Below are 21090 nucleotides of genomic sequence, written 5' to 3'. Positions count from 1 at the left end.
ACAGACAGACAGAAGTGAACCAATTGCTTAACCCTGCTTTTTGCTTCACATGTGCGAGGTAATAATTGAGTGATGCAGCCTGCTAAAGATCCAACTTAAAGATCCAAGCTTTTGTAAATCCAACCCGATATGGATAAGAGAGGTAATGTGTCAATGTGTTTTTCATCTATAAAGCTCATAAGCATGATTTATGAAACACAAAATGAAATATTATTAAAGCACTCATACATATGCAGTACACCCGGACCCTGACATTCACGGTTCCAACATTCGCGGGTTTCCGCGTATTCGCCTATGATAAATTTGTGACATGCTCCTACATTCACAGGAAATTGTCCCACGTATTCGCAGTTTCCACGGCAATTAAAAAAAAAAATTATGAGCTGTGAACACAACACAGTTCTAAAACATATTTTCCACGAGCCATGCACAAAGCAGCTGGATGTACATACAGTACAATACTGTATGTACGCAAAAAACATATCTTCCATGAGCCGTGAAGATGACCTGCCTCCTGTACGTGTATTGTAGTGTCGTGGGATGAACAGTTTCACGGGATGCCTCACCATGTGCACTTTAAACATACGGTACTGTACATACTGTATTGTAGCTGTGGTGAATGGAAGGTCGTGACGTGTGATCACATGATGCCCGGCTCGAGCACAGAAGAGATAAAGCTGAGGGTCGGCTCGGCCGCGGGGTTTGTCCCTGGGGCATTGCCGTTGTATGTCGCCGGCTCACTTGGTGCTCATTGAATGGTGAGAATACTGATTGATATATAATACTGATTTATTTTGCGGTGATTAGTTGCGCGTGTGTACCTTACTGCTTGTACTCCATGCTGCGTTTGTATTTTCTGGTGTGCCCGTAGAAGCGGCTCCAATCAAATGGAATAAAGCCTAAACTCTGAAGGTTCTTCTCTCGCTTTCATTTCAATTTATTCCATTTAGTTTTCTCGGCTCTCTCAACCAACGATGGACAAGATCTACAAACCAGAGAGGTTCGACGCAGACCCAAACACGACTGACGCAGAAATGAAATGGTCGCATTGGTTCTGTTCCTTCTCACACTATCTGACCATCATCGAGGAGGGAGCTGACAAATTTGCCGCTCTCGTGAATCATGTCTCGCCCAGCGTGTACAGGCTCTTCTCGGAGTGCGACACTTACGAAGCAGCGATCGACGTGCTGCAGGCGCTCTACGTGAAGCGCAAGAACGAGGTATACATACGACATCTTCTCAACACACGCAGGCAAGCAGCCGGGGAGACAATCGATCAGTTCCTGCAAGCTCTGAATCAGCTGGGAAAAGACTGCAGCTTCCGGGCCGTAAGCGCCGAGGAACACCGAAAGGAAGCGACCCGGGAGGCATTCATCCAAGGACTCAGATCAGCCCACATACGGCAACGCTTACCAGAGAAAGCGCAACCCACTTCTGCGGCTCTCTACTCGCAAAATAAATTAACTGCAGCCTCCCCGGGGAATCTATCCAAGGCTATCATCAACGTACGAATTAACGGGCATATGGCTGAGGCACTGATTGATACCGGTAGCTCTGAAAGTTTCGTCAACAGCTCGCTAGTGAAGGGCAGGAAATGGATAATCCACCCGACAGACAATACGGTATGCATGGCCGCCACATCACTACAGTCCCGCGTACGAGGGTACTGCAATGTTGAATTGGACGTAAAAGGGTACACGCATCGGGATGTAAGGGTACTGGTGCTTCGTGATTTGTGCGCAGACGTAATTCTGGGTCATAATGTCCTCAAGCAGCACACGAGCGTCGAAATACCCTTTGGAGGAAGCAAACCTCATCTAATTTTAAATGCTTTGACCACCGCAGAGGTAACGTCCCCCCAGCTGTTCGCTAACTTGTCGCCGGTCTGTAAACCGATAGCGATCAAATCGCGGCGATATACCACTGCTGACATGAATTTCATCACTTCAGAAACCAAGCGATTACTGGAAGAAGGAATTATAGAACCGAGCGATTCGCCATGGCGCGCACAGGTGTTAGTAACCAGCAGTCAGAACCATAAGAAACGAATGGTTGTCGATTATTCCCAAACGGTCAATCGCTTTACCCAACTCGATGCCTACCCCCTGCCGCGCATAGACGAGATGGTCGAACGCGTGGCCAATTATAAGGTATTCAGCACCATCGACTTGCGAAGCGCCTATCACCAAATTCCCATCCGAGAGGAAGACAAACCTTACACCGCATTCCAGGCAGGGAGGCGCCTCTACCAGTTCAGAAGGATACCATTCGGTGTCACGAATGGAGTAGCTTGCTTCCAACGAGTTATGGACGACATCATCTCAGATGAAAACCTCAAAGACACTTTTGTTTACGTGGACAATGTCACAGTGTGCGGTAGGGATCAGGGGGAACATGATATGAATCTGGACAGATTCTTGAGCATTGCTAGAAAATATAATCTGACTCTCAACTACGAGAAATGCGTATTCTCAGCAAGGTCAATTGACCTTCTCGGCTACACAATAGCCGACGGCACGATTAAGCCTGATCCTGAACGATTGTGCCCGCTCCGTGAGCTACCACCACCTCAGGACCTGCAGACGATGCGCCGGGTGATCGGCATGTTTGCTTACTATGCGAGATGGATTTCGCAATACTCCGAGAAAATACATCCCCTAGTGCATTGCAAAAACTTTCCACCAGATGCCGCTGTTGTGACAGCTTTCCACAACCTCAAAGACGATATCAGTAATTCCGTGGTTTTATCGATCGATAGCTCGGTGCCCTTTGTGGTGGAGACCGACGCTTCTGATCACGCGATAGCTGCTACGCTTAATCAGTCTGGGAGACCCGTCGCGTTCTTCTCGAGAACTCTCTCTGGAAGCGAGCAGAGACACTCAGCGATAGAGAAGGAAGCGTACGCCATCGTTGAAGCGCTGCGCAAATGGAGACATTATTTACTGGGAAACCACTTCACGCTCGTTACGGACCAACGATCCGTGGCATTCATGTTTGATGGGAAAAATAACGGGAAAATTAAGAATGAAAAAATTATGAGATGGCGGATAGACCTAGCCTGCTATAGTTACGACATTGTTTACCGGCCCGGGAGGGAAAACCCTGCTGCAGACACCTTCTCGCGGGTCTACTGCTCGGCGGTAATCAGTCAGGCTTTGCAAGACCTCCATGTGTCTCTTTGCCACCCGGGGGTAACCAGAATGGCACATTTCGTACGCAGACAGAACCTGCCCTATTCTATTGAAGATATTAAACAAATTAATGCTTCATGCCCTGTTTGTGCTGAACTAAAACCCAGATTCTATGGTGCGGCTCCTGGCAGACTGATCAAGGCCACTTCTCCCTTCGAGAGACTAAACATTGACTTCAAAGGGCCCCTGCCGACCGAGACAGACAACAGATACATATTCACTGTTGTTGATGAATATTCAAGGTTCCCTTTCGCGTTTCCGTGCTCGGATATGACCTCGGGCACTGTCGTGAAATGTCTGTCTGACCTCTTCGCTATGTTTGGGAAACCTTCGTACATACATTCAGACAGAGGGCCGTGTTTCATGTCGGCCGGGCTAAAACAGTTCCTATTAGAGCACGGCATAGCAACTAGTCGAACGACGGGTTACAACCCATAGGGTAATGGTCAGGTGGAACGTTATAATGGAGTTATTTGGAAAGCCGTAACTCTGGCGTTGAAATCAAGAGGACTGGGCCCCGAGCGGTGGGAGGTTACCCTTCTCGACGCTCTGAATTCCATACGCTCTCTGCTCTGCACGTCCACCAATGCGACTCCTCACGACCGAATGTTTACTCACCAACGACGTTATGTTGACGGCCAATCGGTGCCCAACTGGCTAACCCATCCCGGAACAGTGTTCATGAAACGCCCGGTACGACAAAGCAAGTTTGAACCCCTGGTGGAAGGGGTCGAGCTCATCGATACTAATCCAGAATACGCTCATGTCAGGCTCCCGGATGGCAGGGAGACCACTGTGTCGGTTCGTCATTTGGCTCCCTCAGGTACTCCCCCCCGCCGGTACACCACCATCTGGCACACCTCCCTCTGACATTCCCTCCCCAGGTGTTTCTCCCCCAGGGACTCCACCCGAGAAGGGAGACGGCGGAGCTACCGCGTTCCACCCGGGGGCGATCGGGGAGTCATCTCCGGCACGAGTCGAGGCTCACCAAAAGGATCGGAAGCCTCCCTCAAGTGAAACCGCCATCTACTCCCGGAGAGGTCGACGGATAATACCCCCTCGCCGACTCAATCTGTAAAGGGGATTATCGGCATCCTCGATGCTCATGCTCCTATATGCTCGTTACATAATATATCGATGCTCATTACCATGCTCCTACAACTCAAAATAATCCTCACTGCTTGGCATGTATGCTTCTGTAGTTTAGATAGTTCGCGTTGCTTGAAATGTATACTCCTGTAGCGCTGAAGTAATCATGGTGCGTTAGCTGGGCCTCTAGTTACATTTTAAAGGCGGGGAAAATGTGGTGAATGGAAGGTCGTGACGTGTGATCACATGATGCCCGGCTCGAGCACAGAAGAGATAAAGCTGAGGGTCGGCTCGGCCGTGGGGTTTTGTCCCTGGGGCATTGCCATTGTATGTCGCCGGCTCACTTGGTGCTCATTGAATGGTGAGAATACTGATTGATATATAATACTGATTTATTTTGCGGTGATTAGTTGCGCGTGTGTACCTTACTGCTTGTACTCCATGCTGCGTTTGTATTTTCTGGTGTGCCCGTAGAAGCGGCTCCAATCAAATGGAATAAAGCCTAAACTCTGAAGGTTCTTCTCTCGCTTTCATTTCAGTAGCTACGCAGCATAAACATAGTTTCACGGGATGTCTCACCAGTGTAACACATCATTCCCCGCGACGCCATCCCCCGTGAGTTACTTACAGATTGAAAACACGAAAAGCATCTCTTGATGTCTCCAGTAATTATCAGGTCACCACATACAGACATTACACAATGGAAACATTCAGCACATCTTTGTGTAAATCACCATCTTGCTACAAACAGCACCATCTGAGCTGTTACATTTTAAAAAACGCTCAGGATAATCTGCCTGCAGATAGGAAAGATGTCATGTCCTTTGAGTTAAAGAATGGAAACGTTCAGCAAATCTATTGGTGTAATTAGCAGCTGGCTACATTCGGACTAATTACACAATGACATCGCTCACCACATCTATTATCAGCTGCTGAATACATAATCACCCGTAAAAATCCCCCACAAACAATGTGCAGACTACTCAACCCTCCCACAGTTACCCACAATGCACGTGTGATTTACAGTATGGTACACAAGTCCACCGTGTCCTTGATCACCATTATTCTCACCCCATTGCTCTGACCTGTGTAATGCCTCTCGCTCAGTTCATTCTTCGAAAAAGGCTCCCAAGCGCAAGACCTTGTCCCCAACATTATCACCCTTGTCCCCATTGTACTAATTCCCTGACTTTGGTGGCGTCACCATTTGCAGACTTTTTCATGAACCAGGAACCACCACAAACCGACAATGGTATCCCCCTCATCTCCATTATAACAAACAAAACACTTGTGGATTTTTCCCGACACTCGCGGATTTTCGTCTATTTTCACAGCATTTCCCTGCATTTTCGCAAGATTTTCCCTGACATTCGCGGGTCGGAAAATCCCCGGAACCTATCTCCCCCATTTCCCATTGAAACAATGCCTCCACATTCGCGGTTTCAACATTTGCGTGATTTTCCCGGAACATATTCCCCGCGAATGTCGGGGTACTGGTATTCCAAAACAGTTTTGTTTTCCCGAGTCTTAAATTCCCCATGATTCATATTATCTTGGAGTGCTCCTTTATTCACAACAATGATGACTACAACAGCAACACAAGTGCTTTTCATACAAACGCATCATGAAGAACTGCACAAGCAAGAAACAAAGCCAGGTTAAAATCCTGTTCCGGATCTTCACCAAAATCTAATTGGTTCATCCTTGCCACACACCCAACCTGCCCCCCCCCCCAAATTTCATCCACGTCAACCCACAACGTTTTGAGATACCCCGCACACAAACAAACAAACGCACAAGAAAGATGTCGTGCATCGCACAACACTTAGAATACCCATAAAAACAAATCTGACTTGAAAAAAAAAATAGGTGGTTGAATTCAATGGCAAAATATGCAACTTATCTTCAAATTTCAAGTCAATTGGATGAAAATTGACAATTTTAGAAATTCGGCCTACGTTGTCCTCCAAAATAATTGGTGGTTGAATTCACAGACCTGATGTGAAAATCCAGTTCAAATTTCTAATCAATCAGATGGAAATTGAGGGTTTTAGAAATTTGACAAAGTTGTTGACATTTTCGCAAGATTTTCAATGTTGATGTTGACCTTATGTTGACCATTTGACCTCAAAAACAATAGGTTTCTTGCTTATGATGAACTCTACCAGGTGGTGAAGTTTCGTGAAGATCAGTTTAAATTTTTGACCTGTTGGCAATTGACAAACAAACAAACAAACAAACAAAAACCGAATAATGCATAACGCTCAAGACCAACCAATATTCTTTAAAAATGTTTGATTTTTACAAGTAACAAACAGACGGACAGACAGACAGACAGGGGTGAAAACATAACCTCCTTCCACCTTCGGTGGCAGAGGTAATAATGAGTGAAAATAATCAATCCGTTTGAGTTGTTTTATGATTTAAGGAATGTTGTGAAGTTGAGAGAAGAAACAACAGCTTGATGGAGATGCATAACTCAAGGAAGATAAATAGTAAGCACAGTACAGTATATGTCATCAATAAACGAGGTGTACTCCATCAAGACACCCAAGTTACGTCAATGGAGTGTATTTAGTTCCAACAACTTAGAAAGGAAGTTAATTCGAACCAAACTGGAGCAAACAGAGAAGCATTTCAGTTTTGCTGACCTTGGAAGGATGACATGCTGAGTCAACCCCACCTGGTGTTAATTCAGCGAACAATAGTGGCTCAAACTTGGGACCCTAGGATCCCAAGTCAGCCACCCTAACTGCTGAGCCAGACACCAGGTTTAGTATATCACCAAGGTGGGCTGACTGGATGGCAAATAGGTACACACACTTGCCTCTAAACTGTCCAGCCATGGTTTGAATCCCGACTCAGCTATAAGCCATCACCAGGATGCTTCACAGGCAGGGATATTCATCAATGTGTGTGCTGTCCCTCGGATGCACATTAAACAGGTGTCCTGTCTGCCAGCAATTGTTGGTGAATGTCAAAAAAACCCCAGTGTTCAACGCAAAGAGTAGGTGAGCTATCGCCGGCACCATGAACAACTTCCAAATTCCTGCCCTAACCAGCAGAGGGCATTGCATAAATGGCACATCAGCACCCTTAGCTGAAGATATTACTCCGCAGCCTTGTGCTGCATCCGGACAAAGAAATAGAATCATCACCAAGGTGAAGTATGTTTATTTAAAACAGAGCATGACCCAGATTTGAGCCCTGAGAGATGCCAACAAGCTTCGGTACTTGGTATACAGCACGTGACTGAACTTTTGCATCAGTTTTTGCAGGGGTGTGGCAATGCTGCTAATGCAGTGCCCCCCTTGGAGGTTTGAGAAGGAATTTGTAATTTGCTCAGGGTGCCACCACCAACTCGCCTACTCCTTGTGAAGAACACCATGGGATCTTTAGCCTCCACCAACTAATGCTAGCATGCAGCACACCCAGTTTAACATCCATCTGAGGGATGGCACACATTGATTGATAAAATCACCCTGCCTGCGAAACACCGGGCTGAGAGCTTATAGCTGGGTCGAGATTCTAACCCAGGCTCGACAGCTGAAAGGCGAGTGTGTGCACCTCTGAGCTATCCCGTCATCCCCGCCAACAGGTAAAGGCATGGAGTTGAAGTCCATTTATGGACATAATTTCTGCACAAAAGGGTTCTCCACATTTTAAAGAGTAAATTTTAAAATTGTTTTTTTTTTTTAAAAATTTTAAATTTTAAAAAATAAAATAAAAAATAAAAATGGTTTTAAAATTTTAAAATCCGCACATTGGTAAATAAGTAAGTGTAGATGTTTACAATCTAGTAGAGGGAATAAAGTCACCAAATAAATGAGCGGAGAAAAAAAAATATTGGGAGAGAGGGGAGGAGAGGAGGGACTTTCACATCATCGATAACTGGTACCGGTGGATGATAAATGTAACCCATCTTCAAATTCAGTTTCTCTTGCTTTTGTGAGCTTATGTATTTGGCAAGGAAGCTTCCGCTAAACTCAGTCCACATTCCGAACGTGTGAGCATCTGATCCACAGGAAGGTGGGAAATTGCCGTTTTTCAGTTGACACGATTCCAATGACCGGTTTGATAGACATCAAGAAACTCAATGAATGGAGATAAAAGCTTAAACAGTAAAAGGAAAAACAAATCCAAAACACGGACCGAATTGTTACTTCATCACATTATTTTTTTTCCAAATGCAAGGTTAAAAAATAAAAAACATATATATTGTTACGGTTGTGGAAATTCACAGAACACCATTCAGGCTTCCCAGAGATCAGTTATGTTGGTAAGTGTGTGTTCAGATTAGATTTCCCCACCGGTGTCTAAAGGGTATTATTGGTGTAACCGGGCTGTGATATTTGAGTCAGCCATTATTCTTTTACTATCGTTATTTTGGAACAACCACAACCGCCTCTCAACAACCATGCCATCCCCACCACAGCACCAACCACAACCGCCTCTCAACAACCATGCCATCCCCCACCACAGCGCCAACCACGACATATCCTCACCATCTCAACAACATCTCCACAAACGCACAACATCGCCTCACCTTCATCTCCATCGCGCCGCCATCTTTTCGCCAGCCATGGTGAATCCCAACAAACAACATCTCTGCCACCAGACGCGGGGACTCCCTCGTTGGGGCGGGAGCCGATGATTCCTGCAACGTCCGCGTGGTTGATGATTTCACCCACGTCCGCGCATGTTCGAGCTTCGCAACGAAATCGGATCAAAATATCAAAAGGGGCGGAGCCAGCGAAGGGTGAAGGGTGAGAGGTGAAAGATCAGACCTCACCCACGGACTCAATATAAAGGCGCGCTGAACGCCAATCAAGCAGTCTGTTGGGAGAGCTGCAGAGTGTGGAAGTCTGGAGTCGAGTCGGAGGAAGCCAGCAGCCCGCCAAGGTTCGAGTCCAGTGGAGGGCAGTCGGGGTTGTCAGAGCGCAGCCAAAGCCTGCCGTGCCGCGCAGAACTGCGAGTCGGTGGAGAAAGCCGGGGAGAGGTCGCCAGCCAGCTTCAGAACGGTCCGAGCCAACGCTGAGGAACGGGCGGGCTCTTAAAAGAACATCAACTCTCGAAAGAGCAAAGGCCCATTCGTTCCTCTGAGGCGTCGTTGGCGAGGCCGATCCACCAGGCCGCACGGTGGGGCCTGGGCCAAGCAAGTCGCGCAGCGTCAACTGCCGTGTCGACGAAACGTCGAGGGTCAACCAGCGAGTCACCACGAAGGTAGCAGGTAACCAGCACAGCCTCTCGGAGCTCTTGCGGTCTCCACAGCTCCGTGAACTATTAAAGGCCCATGAGGTCCAGTTCTGCCCTTTCCTTTCCTGGGGTTTTTCTTTGTATGAATGTCGTGGCACCTTGTTCATAAGTAGAACTGTTAAGTGATTGTGTACATAATAATAGAACGGTTGTAGTTCTTTGTCTTGCTCGTTCCTGCATTACTTTATTGACTACATGATTGCATACGTGTTTGATTGCATACGTGTGTACAAATAAATGTCCTTGTTTGAATGTTCACCTGTTCGTTGCGTCCTTTCCCTCAATTGAGCTGCTGTATTGCGTTCGGGATATTAGCTGGCTTTTAAATAGCCGATAAAGTAATCGGATCCAGCGGGGCTTGGCGATATACACCGCTTGGCAAATCGCAAACGGAGCGAGCTGCTTAAGCGGCTCGTTTCCAAGCAGGTCCCGTTGAGGTGTAAATCCCCGGCATTTCTGTCTGCGCGCATACTTAGGTAAATCGACAATTCGGCGATCGGACCCTGTCGCGCGGGGACAGAATAGTTGGCTGATTTACGGTGTGATTAAAAACACACCCGTAGCTGGATTTTGGCGTTGATCCGAAAGCTGCGACTAGGTTTGCGACGTCCGGTGGGCGCGCGGCTGCGATTAGTTAAAAGTGGTCCCTCGCACACCGGAGTGGTGAGAAACCACAACGATATATATATATATATATATATATATATATATATATATATATATATATATATATATATATATATATATATATATATATATATATATATATATACTTATTAATAAAATATAATTAAAAAATAAATATATTTTTAAAATAAGAATTAAAAAAGCTTTTATTTTCTTCTTTAAGTTGTTGAAAACAGTCATCTGTGCACACCATTCAGTGCCCATACCTAACCCGCCAGCTTCCATAGAGAACAGTGACGCGTGTGTTTCAATAAGAACTGAGCCACGTAAGGGGTTGGCCATGAGATAACGCAAGATAAAAGAAAGTCACAATAAAGCCACCAACAATGACGACGATTTTAAAAAACAGCGTTGTATTGGTATTTCACCGTGGTCGGGGCCCATCTGATACTTCAGGGAAGAAAGAGAAAATATCTCATTGTGAGAAACTCCATATATACAAACTAAACAGATGTTGCACAGGTGGGGATCAAGAATGAAATTTCTTCCACCGATGATGCCAACACTTTCGGATGAATCAAAATCCCTTGTTAAAATAAATATATAAATTAGTCATGCCGAGTGAAAAGGGTGGGGGTATAAAAATTATTAAAAAAAAAATACAGGATCAAGACAGTTAGTCGGAAGAAAAACTCAAACAAACAAACAAAAAAAAACTTTCATCCAGAACTCTGGAATGAAACCCTTTACAATCAAATATGTGCAAAGTGGATTTCTGCGAAACCAAACGGGTATTGTTCCACAGACCGTTCATCCTGACGAGCTTTTACCTTCAGTCAGAATCAATGAATTAGTCAATTGATTATCAGAATCTCGTCGTGAATCAAACTGAGGATCGGAAAGCTCGAATTTATGACCACTTGAGCTATCCTGCAGGAGGAGGGGGAGATTGGGACCATACTCTATGCAGAGCGTTGGTGCTGACTAAGCAGTCTCCTTGGCTATTGGGCACAATCCTGGACGGGTCGCCACTCCGACACATGACACCAGCGAGCTGGCACTCATTTTGCCGACCTCAGAAAGATGACAGGCAGAGTCAACCCCGCCTGGTGTTAATTTGACTGTAGACAGGGGCTCAAACTCGGGACCCGAAGATCCCAAGCCAGCCACCCTAACCGCTAAGTAAACAGCAGGCTTCTCTTCGCTCTCATAATTAATTGTTAGTCCACATCCCCTTACAGATATTTATCATATGATTCTCATCAGATCTCATGAGAAATCATATGAGCTTTCTGTGATGGTCATAAAATTATTGCAGGCATCCATGAAGTTTTGGCAAATCGCTATGTTCTGCCTTTGCCGCCCTACACTGTAGGTAAACAAATTCCATTCGTGTTTTGGCATTCCACAATACCTTTTTCATCTTGCACTGCCAAAAATGGGGCACCAAGGGGTACATACCGCGCAAGAAGGTGCACAGACAAGTCCGTGCCAGTCACCTTTTTGTAATCAAAATAGGTCTGGCTTTCTCACCTGTATTTGAGCTGATATTGCTTATGAACTCGTCACAACTTTCAAGAAAAACCGTACAGTTAAACTTTCACAGCAACTAACTAGTGTCTCGTTGCAAGCCTTCCTGCCAAAATCACAATACAACAATGAAAGGTCACCATTATCAAAATTAATAAAATCGTTAACTATGACACACGCATGTCTAGACACACACACACACACACACACGACTTACAGCTGCACTTTTCTTTTGGTTAAAGTCACACAACATGTGGTGGATTGTTTTGCTGTCCTTGGCAGTGAATAAGTATCAAGGAAGCATTCATTGCATGTTGATAATGACAACGGCACTCGGTAGGACACATACCTCCGCCAGGGTGAACAGTTTATATTTTACATCTCACTGATGGGCCAGATCTGGATTCGGACCTCCAAAACCTAATTAGCTTATTCTTGTCACCGACCCAACTCATCCACCAAGTTTGGCCATTACCCTAATTTCCTTGAGATATCATGCTACGTATCGTTTGTGGCAACATCTCTCAATGGTGAAGAATCACTTTAAAAATCCAAAAAATATTCTCGTATCCGGATTCAGATCTTCACCAAAATCTAATCAGTTCTTCCTTGTCATACACACAAGCTGTCCACAAAATTTCATCCGGATCCGTCGACAACTTTTTGAGATATCCTGTACACAGACAAACAGACAGGGGTGAAAACATAACCTCCGTCCACGTTCGGTGTTGGAAGCAATTACTTGCTGCTCCCAGAGCATTTAGAGCCAACAAAGTTTAACGGTGGAGTTGGTCTCCCAGGCATTCCCACTCGAGAATTTGTCCTCATGATGCTGGGATTCCATCCAGATTCAATCCCATCTACTTTTTTGATTTGTTCATCATCTCCGAATCTTCTTGTAATTCACATTGAAGTACATATATATATATATATATATATATATACATTGATGTCTGCATTTGTCCTTGTCGTCCCTGCAATTTATGTAGAAACTCTTCCATGAACCTTCGATCACTGGACAAGCAAATGAAATGGAAAGGGGACATTTCAATGTCACGATTTCTATTTACCAAGAATATGTTTGAGTCTGGCCTGGTTTTTCTGCCAGACCACATTGAAGTTGTCCCAGCGAGAGTGCGCCTCGGGCAGAGGGTGCCCCTGCAGCCAACCACCACAGGCAAAGCCATAGAAGTCAGTGCAAGGGTTCACCGACAGGTCCATGGATTGGTGAATGTGGGCAGCAACGCTCACGCACGTCGGCTCCAAGCACACTTGCCCTGCACACAATCAGGAAGTTAACAAAACGATGTCAAAAATATAACACGGCACAGGCTCATCGGGGTATAGAGATTCCGGGAGATCTGAGAATTAATGATCTATATTAAAGTCGATGTGTGTGCACACACAATGCATGAACTTACTCGTCACTTCTCACTCTCACTATATGACGGATTACAGATGCTAAAATGGTGGGATTGTAATCCTTCCACTTACCTTCGGGTTTCACACAATCCCCTTCACCCCAATCATCTTTCCTTTCTCTTCCACCTCTTGCAAAATTTCTCTACAGTCAAATTTCCCTCTCTCACGGGGACACCTTTTCTCGATGCTCAAGTACGTATGCTCCACAAAGCTGGAACAATCGGTTTCCTCCAGACGAAATCTCCCTGGAGTGCCAACCCCTTGGTGAAATATTTTTTACCTCTGCTGCGAAAGGTGGACGGGGGTTTACGTTTTCACCCGTCTGTCTCTGGCCGTCTGCGAGCAGGGTAGCTCAAAAAGTTATGGACGGATTCGCATGAAACGAGGTGGACGAGTTGGTTAGGTGACGAGACAAGGCCGATTCGATTTTGGTTCAGGTCTGGATGCAGATCCGGTCTATCACTGGGGTACAAAACGTAAACTGTTCAGCCTGGCGGAGGTATGCACTCCGCTGAGTGCCGTTCTAGTTCCTTCAACGAATGTTTCGGAATATGTGAATGTATACCTTATGTGGTTAGGAGGTGAGAATAGCCTTTCTCTCAGCAGGTGCAATCATAGAATCAATTGTTCATCGTTATCAGATTCCTCACTTATCGTGGAAATATTTGCCAGCATTGCTCAACTGTTACAATGAGTTCCAAATACTGAAACTACTCATCAAAGAGCTTATGTAATTATGGAACTGGACTTGTTGGTGATCTCGCATGTACTGTATGTTGGTGGCTTGTTGGCGAGGTCACTGGACTGGCATCCCAGAAGGTGTGCCTTCAAATCCAGGTGAAGGCAGCAGTATTGGGGATTTTGATCATGAGCTTCATAAAGTCGAGTTAGTTTCATGAGAACTGCAATGACACAAATGGATCTACAGAAGAAACCTAGCTGGCTCATTAACAACCTTCAGGGTAGGGACTATCTGCTTGACCGACGTTGTCTGGTTGACACGTAAAGCTAGTCCACTCACTGTGGTTGACTCTATTCCCTTCCCTTGGACTATGGATTTGACCATTCTGCAGCTCCAGTAAAAATTAGAGCCAAGTCGATGGTACGTCATCGCAAATCCCCATGCTTCCCATCTCAAGCAAAGTTGAAAGATGGGAAAACGTTGCACCAGGAATGACCAGATATCAAATTTGTACTTTATAATTACCTCCGCCACCGACCGTGGAAGGACGTGATGTTTTCACCCCTTTCTGTCTGTCTGTTTGTGTACAAGTTATCTCAAAAAGTTGTGGACGGATTTGCACGAAACTTGCTGGACAGGTTGGGTGTGTGACAAGGAAGAATTGATTCGATTTTGGTGGAGATCCGAATCTAGATCTTGATACGAGGATTATTTAATTTTCAAAGTGATTCTTCGCCATTGAGATGGAGCCAAAAACGATACATAGCATGATATGTCAAAAATGTATTGGGCCCGATATGTTCTCATGGATCAGGCAGTGCGGATCAGGCAGAGGTATGCGCTCTACCGAGTACCCTTCGAGTTTTTCCTGTTTTGACCTCCTGTGACCCCCACGCACTCCCCTCCCCCCTCCCCCCCCCCCCACGACATGAACCGGGAGTCAGATCCCAAAAATCATAATATATTTAAAGCGTCCCCCAATGTTGATTGCATATTAAAAAAAGTTTAAACAAGTAGTGCCAGGCACAACAAATCCCGCTGATTTAAGGCATAAAGTTATTTTGGGGATCAAATTTTAATTTGATACATCCTTAACCTGAATGTTGATTATAAGGAATAGAATAAGGAATATTTTAGTCTTAGTTTGAAATCAATTAAACCATTTTTGACGAAGTTATGACTGTAAAATGATTTTCGTAACCATGTTTTAGTTTTCATGGAAAATATGTAATTTTGACCGATGGCCATGACCCCCAAAACTTCGGACCCTACCGATCTTCACAAATATGCATTTTTCACTGTAGGAATGGGTAGGATTATAAGTGACAAATAGAATAAGGTTCACTATAAGTTTAGTTTGAAGTAGATCAGATCATTTTTGACGAAGTTATGAGCGAAAAACGATTTTGATCTTTTTGTGACCTTGACCTTGACCTTTGATCCAATTGGACCCAAAAGTCAATGGGGTCGTCCAAGGTTCATTGCCCACCTGTGGATTAAATTTGTTAGTGTTTTCAAAAGCCGTTTTGCCGTAAAGTTGCTAACAGACAGACAGACAGACAAACAAACAAACAGACAAACAAGCAGTCATAGACTGGTACTTACAAAATCGTCAACTTGACCTCTGACCTTGTCTAATAAAAGCCGTCTCTAGAGAAGGTAGCGACGCAAACCAGAAGTTTCTACGATGATGCTGTACCACACCATCAAAAATCGTAACGTCGACCGAAGCAAAAATCTCCATTTCTCCACGCAATTATTTAATATTATTTTATCAAAGTCACAAAACCGTAATATTCGGCCATCCACCAACAGTCTTTACATAATCCGACGGCTTAGCGAGTCAGGCATGCGACGATAACCTTTATTGGGATAAAAAATGACTTTTAAACACCATCTTTATCGAAAACACCGTCAGCGCGCACACGGAAAACCTTTACGTGACTCAACGACGCGTCTGCTCGAGCGCGCTGCACCACGTGACGAGCCGTGATGCAGCGAGTGAAATATTTTTTATACAATCTTAAAACGTCTCCAAAACATCCGATTTTTACCATAATTTTGACAACCCAGTGTTAAGCGTCCTAAGCGATCGCAAAAACCGAAGACAAAATTAAAATTGAGGTTAAAACGAACTTGTAACGTCGAGCGAAGCAAATATACTCCATTTCTCCACATGAATTTACGGAATTATGTTTGACCTCACTGTGACCTTGACCTTTGACCGATTTTGCCAAAAATCTAATCAGCGCTAGCCATCACCCTCCTGAATCACGTGGTGTAATTTGACATTGGTAGCTTCTTCCGTTCTCGAGTTATCGTGCCTACAAACAAACAAACAAGCAGTCATAGACTGGTACTTACGAAATCGTCAACTTGACCTCTGACCTTGTCTAATAAAAGCTGTCTCGAGAGAAGGTAGCGACGCAAACCAGAAGTCTCTACGTTGTTTCTGTAACAAACCATCAAAAATCGAATGTTTTGGATGTTTGACCTCACTGTGACCTTGACCTTTGACCGATTTTGACCAAAATCTAATCAGCGCTAGCCACCACCCTCCTGAATCACGTGGTGTAATTTGATATTAGTAGCTTCTTCCGTTCTCGAGTTATCATTTTTTTGGATGTTTGACCTCACTGTGACCTTGACCTTTGACCGATTTTGACCAAAATCTAATCAGCACTACCCATCACCCTCCTGAATCACGTGGTGCAATTTGACATTGGTAGCGTCTTCCGTTCTCGAGTTATCTGTACCAAACCATCAAAAATCGAATATTTGACCTCACTGTGACCTTGACCTTTGACCGATTTCGACCAAAATCTAATCAGCGCTAGCCATCACCCTCCTGAATCACGTGGTGTAATTTGACATTGGTAGCTTCTTCCGTTCTCGAGTTATTGTGCCTACAAACAAACAAACAAACAGAAACGGAAGTCATCAATATACTTACGAAATCTAAAGATTTCGTAAGTAACAAATTGGACGATTACAATATCCCGCTCCCTCCCTCCGCGGAGCGGGATAACAAAAAAAAAAAGTGTCCATAATTGCATTCTTCGGTATTTGACCTTTTGACCCCTTCCAATGGATGGGGCCAAAAATGAGGCTGCTCTCGCACATTTTTGCATGTGGTGATCATAACTACCAAGTTTGATGAATTTCTGCGCAACCATTTAGGAGATGGCGTGACGGACAGACAGAGAGACGGGAGCCGATCACAATACTCCATATATACTGTACTCAGTTGATTTGGGTCTTTTATTTCTAAAATAGTGTGGTGATAAGTTGGCTACAACACGCATGGCAAGCAAACCATCTCTTTCATGTAGGTCATTTGTGAGCCAGCTGGGATTTTAATGGACAAACCGACAGCGACAGTGATTCTCCCTGGAGCTATGTGAGGTTCATGAAGGTAAAGAACTAAATTTTGAATTCTGCCATCTTTAACTGGAATGAACCCCTACACCCCAACCCCCCTCTCTGTTCCTTTGATATACCAATACCATGAATCTGGACAAGTGCTCTTTTTGATATTCTACAGTGCTAGGAATTGAAGCTGAAACAAGAAAAAAAAAAGCTTAAACTGTGACAAGCACGTACGAACAGATGTCCCGTTTGAGAGTAGAAAAGCAGAGGCACGAATTGCAGGAACTGTGTGGGCAAAGCTCACGGCGCACCCATGCACCTTCCTTCCCGAACGCACACCGATTGCCTGTGTGCGGCCTGGAGTACCGACAATCACAACACCAAACACGCCAACACCAGACTACATACCAGGAGAATAATATGGCTTGGGATGTTTGCCGCAAAGATGGCAGCAACTATTTTTGGGATAAAATTATGACAAAAACAATAAACGATTCCTTTTGCTTTATCTGCCGGCTTAGTTTACGAAAGGCTGTGCTTGGTTTTTTGGGGGTTTTTGGGGGTTTTCTTTTCTTCCTTCTAACGAGTAAGCGTTCACAGGTTTTATCTCCTGCAGGTACTCGATCTTGAATGAGCGCTCCATTGAACTTTGAAGGTTTGGCTTTCACAAAACCTTGGGAGCTTGGAGACCAAACGAGGCAGGAAGTTAATTTCCAGCATAAACAGGAAACATTTTCTGTGTACATACTTACTTAACATCATTTAAGCTTTTGGTTTCGTGATATCCTGTTGTAAATTGCATAATCTTCTACACTTCATTTTATTATTATTTTTTTTAAATATGGAAGTCAAAGCTCATGTCAAAAGCTGGATATCAAAGTACATAGCTGGTAAACAAACAATGGGGGCAGCAGGTACAGGCAGATAAACAATGTCAATGTGGAAAAGCAGAGCGATAAGTCGAGAAGAAGAGCCAGTGAGGAGGAGAAGAGATCGTCAACGAGGATGGGAGACAACATGAGATGATGGCGGGCTGGAGTCCGACAGATTGGTGCGGCAAGAGCAACAGGATACATTCAGGAAGGAATCCGAAGATGAGAAGGAAGGGATTTGAAGGAAAGCTGGGTTTGGTGATTGTAAGAGGGAATGAACTACATGATGAGCATTGTGACCTGGGGGGGGGGGTTGGAGGGGGTGAGGGCCAAAGGGCAATATTGACATGAGCAGCAGGACTAGATGGAAGGCGTCCGAGAACCAGCAGATCTTTCTCGTTCTCGAGTAGGTCGGTGCATAGCTCAAATTGGAAACCAAGGTCATAAAATTCATCAATTTCCAGATGTAGTTTTTATGCTGCTTTTGGGTCAGTGGTCTTAAGAGACCGGATTAACCAAGGCTTATTTATTTATTAACTCCGCCCATCAAAGGTGGACGGAGGTTATGTTTTCACTCCTGTTTGTTTGTTTCTGTCCGTCCGTCTGTCTGTGTGCAGGATATCTCAAAAAGTTGTGGACGGATCCGGATGAAATTTGGTGGAGAGGTTGCGTGTGTGACGAGGACGAACTGGTTAGATTTTGGTGAAGATCTGGATCCGGATCCGGCTACTAGAATGAAGCGATTCTTCACCATTGAGAGGTAGGGCCAAAAACGATATATATCATGTCTCAAAAAGTAATGGACGGATTCGGACAAAACTTGGTGGACATGTTGGGTGTGTGACCATGACACATTGATTCGATTTTGGTGAATACCCAGATCCGGGCGGAGGTCTGTGTTCCACTGAGTGTCCCCCTAGTACATAATGTATTCGGCGAGACAAATATGCCGTTGGGCACGTACCTCTAGATATAGGTATTGATCAATCTGATAAACTCCAAAGATAATAAGGTTGGGACAGTACAACTTACTCACTAACATTCTCATAACAATACAAAATATTTATTCCATATCCAACGATATGACTCACCCACAAAGACAGGAGAAGGAAAATCTCTCACCGACTCACTGTGGCTGTTTTGTAAACTGAAAGGTACCATTTGATAACAACACGAGGGAGCTCCGCTTCTTCGAGCGTGAAATCCAGCGGTGACGAGTCAAATAAGGAAACGGTGGCATTTGGCTAAAGTAGGACACTCAATGCAATCTTAAAAGAGGAAATTTGTGTTCATCTTCAAGCGGTGGAGAAATTGCATGCTTCCAAGTTAATATGGGGTTTCACTTCACCTTCACGTGGGTGTCCGGCAAGAGACCAGGTGAGTACGACGAGGACTGCACACAGCACCGCTGCAAGAAGCATACGGAGCCAGCATCGTCGGGACACTTGTTTGTGTGCTGGAAACAATCCCCCGGACAATATGCCATCTGCCTGCACACTCAGTACACATCAGGCTTACTTACATGCAATGAGCATATGGAGGGAAAGGAGTAAAGGGGAGAGATGTTCCAAAACACCAACTGTTTCGGTTTGTGTATAAAGCTACCAACACTGGGTAAGAGTTGGGTGAAAGGAAATTAAATACATAATGGACCAACTGGCATTGGACTAATGGGGTGACAGGATGGTCTACGTACCCTAGAGGTACGCACACTCGCTTCTAAGCTGTCTAGCCTGGGTTTGAATCTCGACCCAGCTATAAACTGTCATCCCAGTGTTTCACAGGCAGGGTGATTCGTCACTGTGTGTGCCGTCCCCCCTGATGGATGTTAAACTGGGCGTCATATCTGCCGGAATTAGTTGGTGGACGTTAACGATCCCACGGTGTCCTTTGTGAAGAGTTGGCGAGCTATCGCCAGCACCATGGCGAAATTCCAAATTACTGCCATAACTTGCAGAGGGCATTGCATCAGTGGTACAGCCAATGATGTTACCCCGCAGCTTTGTTATACATATGAAAGAAGAGGGAGAAGGAGAAAAAAAAGGTGCTAAACTTGTTCCATAATGGTAATATACTGTTATATGGGCTGCAGGTATCCATACCTGTGGCCCATTCTGAACCGTTGGCAGGTGAACATGATCAATTTGCCAGCGAAAGTAATCCAGGTACAGTGGGACACCTGTTACGGATTTGGAAACCTTGTGCACACAAACAGCCAGAGTCCCTAAGCTTAGTTATTTCGATAAGTATGTGTACAGTTAGAATCCATCCCCTTCTGTCTAATGGGAATTACATGTGTGCGCCACGAGTTATTTTCCAGTTAGTTTTTTTTTACATCTTCAACAAATACATCGACAACAACTACATCCTCTACATCACCAACTACAACAACAACAACGCCATCACCCACGTGCGTCGTGTCATGTACAGGGGTGAGGTTCCCTCCGCCCACCATGAGCTCATCCAATCAACGGCGGCCATGAGTCGTCCGACAACCCCCTGGCCAACCAGGAGGCGAGTGGCGAGGAGAAGAGGCCCCTCCCACCAATAGAGGAGTAGAATGGTTGTGAGGAGCAGTTTTTCGGCAGACCGGGTGATTGTGGCGACGGCAGAGTGGTTGTGAGAGATGAGATGACGGCAGACAGGAGGATCGTGGCGATTCTGAGCAGTCTGTCGTCGTGGCAGACGGTCGTGTGTGGTGGTTGGAGCGGTCTGAGACAGTGGTGGTCGTGGTTGAGCGGTCTCGTTCGTGGGCCGTGGACTTCGGGTCGTGGGGTCGAGTCCCAATTGTGGTTCGGGTCGGTGTGACCGCACGAGGCGGGACAGGTACCCGGCTCGGCTCTGGTCCCACAGCTCACCTTTCTCTCCTGGGCTGAGGACCGACTAAAGACCCACGGGTCCATTTCGTGTGTGTGTGTGTGTGTGGGTGTGTGTGTGTGTGTGTGTGTGTGTGTGTGTGTGTGTGTGTGTGTGTGTGTGTGTGTGTGTGTGTGTGTGCGCGCGTGCGTTTGTGGCGCCAGTCCATTAAGTAGAATTGTTTAAGTGCCTTGTA

At 45.2% G+C, this 21090-nt stretch overlaps 1 protein-coding gene across 4 annotated transcripts in view; it reads right to left on the bottom strand.

Moving 5' to 3' along the window:
* Positions 1 to 21090, bottom strand: part of LOC147019086 (endothelin-converting enzyme 1-like) — an 88661-nt gene that overhangs the window by 50718 nt on the left and 16853 nt on the right. For 2 of the 4 annotated variants that reach the window (XM_085899333.1, XM_085899334.1), the window contains exons 2-3: positions 19387 to 19528; positions 12764 to 12970 (exon numbers count right to left, since the gene is read on the bottom strand). In XM_085899333.1, coding sequence (XP_085755459.1) covers positions 12764 to 12970; positions 19387 to 19528 — 349 coding nt within the window. The remainder of the gene's footprint in view (positions 1 to 12763; positions 12971 to 19386; positions 19529 to 21090) is intronic. The other 2 variants (XM_085899335.1, XM_085899336.1) reach the window with 1 other exon arrangement.

This window comes from Eptatretus burgeri, chromosome 10 (genome assembly GCF_056783735.1).
Source record: "Eptatretus burgeri isolate ZD-2024b chromosome 10, Ebu_testis_v1, whole genome shotgun sequence".
Taxonomy (NCBI): domain Eukaryota; kingdom Metazoa; phylum Chordata; class Myxini; order Myxiniformes; family Myxinidae; genus Eptatretus; species Eptatretus burgeri.
This window is presented reverse-complemented; position numbering and strand designations above follow the sequence as displayed.